General features: G+C 49.9%; 1 protein-coding gene across 1 annotated transcript in view; it reads right to left on the bottom strand.

Moving 5' to 3' along the window:
* Positions 1-6,773, bottom strand: part of NLRC3 (NLR family, CARD domain containing 3) — a 40,385-nt gene that overhangs the window by 21,536 nt on the left and 12,076 nt on the right. Inside the window, exons 4-5 of the mRNA XM_011982644.1 lie at positions 2,864-2,947; positions 2,179-2,262 (exon numbers count right to left, since the gene is read on the bottom strand). Coding sequence (XP_011838034.1) covers positions 2,179-2,262; positions 2,864-2,947 — 168 coding nt within the window. The remainder of the gene's footprint in view (positions 1-2,178; positions 2,263-2,863; positions 2,948-6,773) is intronic.

The raw sequence follows: 6,773 nt of genomic DNA, 5'->3' as shown, positions 1-6,773 counted from the left end.
ATCACTTGAGGTCGGCAGTTCAAGACCAGCCTGGCCAACATGGTGAAACCCCATCTCTACTAAAAATACAAAAATTAGCTGGGTGTGGTAGCACATGCCTGTAATCCCAGTTACTCAGGAGACTGAGACAGGAGAAGCGCTTGAACCCAGGAGGCAGAGGTTGCAGTGAGCTAAGAACATGCCACTGCACTCCACGCTGGGTGACAGAGTGAGACTCTGTCTTAAAAAAAAAAAAAAAAAAAGAAAAAAGTTAAAATAAAGTGGAAGGAAGCATTGACACATGGTACCACACAGAAGAAGCTTAAAAACATCATGCTCAATGAAGAAAGCCGGCCACCAAAGGCTGGACTATATAAATCTATTTACATGAAATGTCCAGTATAGGTAAATCCTTAGAAATGGGAAGCAGATTGGTGATTGCAAGGGGCTGGGGAAAGGGGAGAATGGGAAGTGACTGCTTGTGGGTATGAGGTCTCCTTCAGGGGTGATGAAAATATTCTGAACTGGACAGATGTGATGGTGGCACAACATTGTGAATGTACTAAATGCCACTGAACTGTACACTTGAAAACAGTCAGGTGTTTTTAGATGGAGTCTCACTCTGTCGCCCAGGCTGGAGTGCAATGGCGCGATCCGCCTCCCAGGCTCAACTCAACCTCAGCCTCCTGAGTAGCTAGGACCACAGGCACCTGCCACCATGCCCGGCTAACTTTTTGGACTTCTTTTTTTTTTGTTTGTTTTTAGTAGAGATGAGGTTTTACCATGTTGGCCAGGCTGGTCTCGAACTCCCAACCTCAAGTGATCCACCCGCCTTGGCCTCCCAAAGTGCTGGGATTACAGGCGTCAGCCTCTGGGACCCGCCTAAAACAGTCAGTTTTATGGTACATGAATTTCACCCTAATAAAAATAAATAAATAAATGAAAACACAGAACAGAAAAGCGGTACCCACTCAACTAATGATAGATACAACCACAGGCTCTTAAAAGAGATACAACGGGCTGGGCTCAGTGACTCATGCCTGTAATGCCAGCACTTTGGGAGGCCAAGGCAGGCAGATGGCTTGAGTGCAGGAGCTCAAGACCAGCCTGGCCAACATGGTGAAACCTCGTCTCTACTGAAAATACAAAAAAATTAACCGGGCTTGGTGGCAGGTGCTTATAATCCCAGATACTTGGAAGGCTGAGGCAGGAGAATCGCTTAAACGTGGGAGGCAGAGGTTGCAGTGAGCCAAGATCGCGCCACTGCACTCCAGCCTGGATGACAAAGAAAGACTCCGTTTCAAAAGAAAAAGAGAGAGAGACATACCAAACCACATCACACATCTGTCCCCTGCTCGGGCCACACACACAAGGTCAAAGTCTAGGGAAGAGCTGGAGCCTGGAAACTTGTTTAGGGCACAAGATCCCCAGAACCCAGTGGGATGGAAGCCAGTATCCCATGCCTGCCATCTTTGTTTGTTTGCTTGTTTGTTTTTCTTTTTTCTTTTTTTGAGACGGAGTCTCGCTCAGTCGCCCAGGCTGGAGTGCAGTGGCGTAATCTCGGCTCACTGCAAGCTCCGCCTGCCAGGTTCATGCCATGCTCCTGCCTCAGCCTCCCAAGTAGCTAGGACCACAGGCACCTGCCACCACACCCAGGCTAATTTTTTGCATTTTTAGTAGAGATGGGGTTTCACCGTGTTAGCCAGGATGGTCTCGATCTCCTGACCTCGTGATCCACCTGCCTCGGCCTCCCAAAGTGCTGGGATTACAGGCGTGAGCCACCGCGCCCGGCCTGTTTGCTTGTTTTGAGACGGAGTTTTACTCTGTCAGTCACACAGGCTGGAGTGTAGTGGCGCGATCCTGGCTTACTGCGATCTCTGCTTCCCAGGCTCAAGCGATTCTCCTACCTTAGCCTCCCAAGTTGCTGGGATTACAGTCACCTGCCACCACGCCAGCTAATTTTTCTATTTTAGTAGAGATGGCGTTTTGCCACGTTGGCCAGGCTGCTGTCAAACTCCTGACCTCAAGCAATCCACCTGTCTCAGCCTCCCAAACGGTTGGGATTACAGGTGTGAGCCACTGCGCCCAGCCCCATGCCTGCCATCATGAATCACCTCCCATTCTCATAGTTGGTGCCTGAGGAGAGGGTTTTCTGGGCCCTCTCTTGGGGTCACAAGACAGGGAACAGGTGACACACACCTCAGAGAAGTCAGGGTACGGTTGATCTTCAGAGCATCTGCCAGCGCCTTGGCCCCTTGTGGTCCAATGGAGTTACCGCGGAGGCTGAAGGAGGAAGAGAGAAAGAGACGCCTCCTTCATCTGTCTCCCAGGCAGGGAAGGGGAAACAAACTGCATTGACCTTGAAATTCGTGATCCTCTAAGTGAATGTATGAGAGCTTAGGATCTCATGTTTGGTGGAACTGGGGCAGAGATCCTTATATGAACCAGGAAGGAGTTTCCCCAAGCCTGTCCCAGGTGTTGGGGGGAAAGAAAGCAGGACCTGATGGACTAGTGGGCTTGGGCCAAATGTGGAGATGAGAATCATGGCCCCAGATGTAGGGCCAAACATCTGGTGTGTCCCTGGCTGGAGCCCAGCAACGAAGGAGCCATGGTTCTGCCCGGCTGTCCTTCCGTCCCGCCAGGAAGGCATGTGCGCTAAGGTGTGGCCTCCTTGTGTCTTACTCCCACAGGAGTCTTAGAAGCTACTCCAAATGAAGTATGGGTATTATATCCAGATGCTACCCAGGGGCTGAACCATGGGAATCAGGCACGAACAGACAGGTAAGACCCCAGTCATTTCCTAGGAGGGGAGGGGACTTCATGAGATGCCTCACAACTCTTCTGGTTCCAACGGCAAAGGTTCGGCCTTGGTTATCCTACTTACTCCAGAGAGGTCAGACTTCTGTTGACCAGGAGGGATCTGGCCAGAGCTTTGGCCCCTTTGTTACTGATCTGGTTCTCTGCCAAGCTGCCCAAGGAAAGGGAGAGGAGTGGTTATTTTGGGCATGCACATCTCGTGGCCTCTTCCTCAACACCGTGCCCATGATTATTCCTGTAGGCCTCCCCACATCATCAGGGTCTGGACACAGCTGGAGATGAGGTGACCCCTGGAGCAGAATGCCAGGCACAGCAGATCTCCTGAGCCTGGGCAGCTTAGGGCCAGAGTGGGAGGACAGACCCTCACCACGGCAAAGGGTCCCAGAAAAAAGTTTAACCAGAATCCAGCACAACAGCTTCTACACAAACAGCACAGCAAAGAAAATGGAAATCTCAGAAGCCTAACATGCAGATGGCAGCCAGTGGTGTGCTGGTAGACTGGCTCCCAGGAAAAACAAAATTTCAAAAACTGGGCTGGGCATGGTGGCTCATGCCCATACAATCCTAGCACTTTGGGAGGCCAAGGTGGGAGCATCACTTGAAACCAGGAGTTTGAGACTAGCCTGGGCAACAGAGGAAGATCTTGTCTTTACAAAAAAAACATAAAAATTAGCCAGGTGTGGTGGCACACCTGTAGTCCAAGCTACTTAGGAGGCTGAGGAGGGAGGATTTAGCCCAGGAGGTAGAGGCTGCAATGAGTCATGATCAGTGACATCACTGCGCTCCAGCCTAAGCGACAGAGTGAGACCATGTCCCAAAACAACAACAAAACAAAAAGCAAATGCAAAAACAAATGCTACCAAACTGATTTGTAGCATTTGCCAATTTCCACGGTATAAATGCTCCCACCAACACTAAGTTCAAGCACATCCAGCTTGCAAAATTCCTGAAAATTTAACAATCAGCTCTTGTGAACTGGTACAAATGAATTTAGGCACACTGCTGATCCTAGCCTCTTTTCTAGTGCAAAATGGCAAATAGTAGAGTTATTTAAAATTAGCTTTAAAAAAAAAAAAACACATCTTGATCTGCCTTGAGAGCATGGTTCTGGGAATATGGTGATGGATCAACAGCGTTGCTTCATGTTTCCAGTTGCAGAAATAGTAGCTGTCTAGGCTCTTTGCCGTTTGTAGGCATTCATCCCCACGAGATATAGTAGTTCAATTAGAATCCCCAGGCTGGTGCTCTTCTTTTTCTTTTTTCAGACAGGATCTCATTCTGTCACCCAGGCTGGGGTGCAGTGGCACGATCATGGGTCACTGTAACCTCGAACTCCCAAGCTCAAAATCCTCCCACTTCAGCCTCCCAAGTAGCTGGAAACAGAGGTGCATGCCACCACACCTGGCTAGTTTTTTAATTTTTTGCAGAGACAGGGTTTTACTATGTTGCCCAGGCTGGTTTCAAACTCCTGGGCTCAAACGATCCTCCTGCCTTGGCCTCCCAAAGTGCTGGAATTATACGCATGAGCCACCGAACCCGGCCTGGTACTTTTCAAGCTATATTCAAGCAAACTGTTCACTGGAATAAAGTCTCTTTTCTCTAAATTCCTTTTCAGAGAACTTCAATTCACAGCATTCGCCCAGGTCACCTCTATATAAATGTTCTCAAATTCTAAAGTGCTTCCATCCCCTGAGACTTTATGGTATTTTATAAGTTGTATTTAACTGATAGTTGAAATAGAGATGTGGCACTGAGGATCAACTACAGAGAGGTAAAGAAGAGCATGTGGCCAGAGAAGAGATTTTTCACTTCATTCAGAATAATTTACTTTTATTTTTATTTTTAGTAAAGATGGCATCTTGCCATATGTTTCCCAGGTTGGTGTTGAACTCCTGGCCTCAGAGAATCCCCCCACCTTCCAGATTGCTAGTATTATAGGAAAGAGCCACTGTGCCTGGCTCCCAAATAATTTCTGAGCACTACCTAGCTTCCTTTAAGCAAAACTAAAAGTTGGCTATTTTGTCAGGTGCTAAAAATGCTGGGGGCTCTCACAAAGGAAAAAAAGTATTAATAATGAGAATTTGTCATTCTTTTTCTTTTCTTTTCTTCTTCTTTTTTTTTTTTTGTGAGACGGAGTCTCGCTCTGTCGCCCAGGCTGGAGTGCAGTGGCGCGATCTCAGCTCACTGCAAGCTCCACCTCCCAGGTTCACGCCATTCTCCTGCCGCAGCTTCCTGAGTAGCTGGGACTATAGGCGCCCGCCACCACGCCCAGCTAATTTTTAGTAGAGACGAGGTTTCACCGTGTTAGCCAGGATGGTCTCAATCTCCTGACCTCGTGATCCGCCCGCCTCGGCCTCCCAAACTGCTGGAATTACAGGTGTGAGCCACCACGCCTGGCCACAAGATGCAGTTTTAATTAAAAATTGTTTAAACTGATTTATAATTAAATTTGAAATTAAATTAAATTTGAAATTTAAAAATTTAATTATAAATGCAATTGGCTGGGTGCAGTAGCTCACGCCAGTAATCCTAGCACTTTGGAAGGCCAAGGCAGGTGGATCACGAGGTCAGGAGTTCGAGACCAGCCTGGCCAACATGGTGAAACCCCATCTCTACTAAAAATACAAAAACTAGCCAGGCGTGGTGGTGGGTGCCTGTAATCCCAGCTACTCGGGAGGCTGGGGCTGGAGAATTGCTTGAACCTGGGAGGCAGAGGTTACCTGCCTCCAGTGAGGTAAGAACCAGTGAGCCGAGATCGTGCCACTGCACTCCAGCCTGGGCAGTAGAGCAAGACTCTGTCTCGGTGGGGAAAAAATGCAATCCTGTGCCTAGAATGCTGTTGGACAGCAAACTTGGAGAGGTGCTTAGAGAACATTGTGCTTGGTATTATGTCAGCACATGCAGTGCTGTGGAAACACCTGCCCGTACACAACGGTGTCAAGTCCTCCGCCAGGTCACCTCCCTCTTCCTCCTGATGAGGCACCTGAGCCTCTGGCACTTTCTGGAATTGGGCAGAAACAAGCAGGCTGCATCTGGAGCCACATGCTCCAAAGACACCTCTCCGTGGCAGCACCACTGGCCTGCTGAGTAGAGGATGATGAGAAGAGGGTTCCATACCCCACAAGACCGTGGGCACCCTGGGGGTCCCCTGGGTCTGCATTACCTGATCTTCTGAATGCGACAGTCCTTCCCACTCAGCACGCTGCCCAGCAGCTCCATCACGGGGTCCTGGAACTGGTTGGTGTCCAGCCTGGCCAAGGGGAGCAGTGACAGTGAGTGTCCCACCCGCCCACTGGCAGGGTGGGGGCTCTGGCCCGGGGCCTCTGCCTCTCTCCATCCCATTCAGCGCCATCACCACAGCTCTGAGATCTGCGCTCAGCCCCAGGGCTTGAACCTTTCCCATGAGAGTGAACAGGAGGCTTGGTCCCCGTGAGACCTGCAGTTCCTATGCAGAATGGCATCTTCCATGGGCTGTCGTCCTCACCACCCCACACGCCGCCTGCCTCTGCGGGACACCTGGATGACCCTCAGCCTGTGTCCTTTTCTCCCTACTCACTAAGGTCCAGAGCGGCGGGCGGGGGGTGGGCTGAGAGCATTCAGGGGGGCAGCTTCTGTCAGACTGGATGGTTCTGAGGGGTTATGAAGTGAATTGTGTCCCCACAAATGATATGAAGTCCTAACCCCCGATGCCCCAAGTATGTGGCTTTATTGGGAAATGCGGTCACTGCGGATGTACTTTGTTAAGGGGGGGTCATGCTGGAGTGGGGTGCACCTGTAATCCAATGTGACAGTGTCCTTTTAAGACTAGAAAGCACTGGCCAGGAGCAGTGGCTCACACCTGTAATCCCAGCACTTTGGGAGGCCGAGGTGGGCAGATCACCTGAGGTCAGGAGTTCAAGACTAGCCTGGCCAACATGGTGAAACCCCGTCTCTACTAAAAATACAAAAATTAGCCAGGCATGATGGTGGGCACCTGT

Source organism: Mandrillus leucophaeus, unplaced genomic scaffold (assembly GCF_000951045.1).
Source record: "Mandrillus leucophaeus isolate KB7577 unplaced genomic scaffold, Mleu.le_1.0 Scaffold240, whole genome shotgun sequence".
NCBI classification, from domain to species: Eukaryota; Metazoa; Chordata; class Mammalia; order Primates; family Cercopithecidae; genus Mandrillus; species Mandrillus leucophaeus.
Note: the sequence above shows the minus strand (reverse complement) of the source record. Positions and strands in the feature narration are given on the sequence as shown.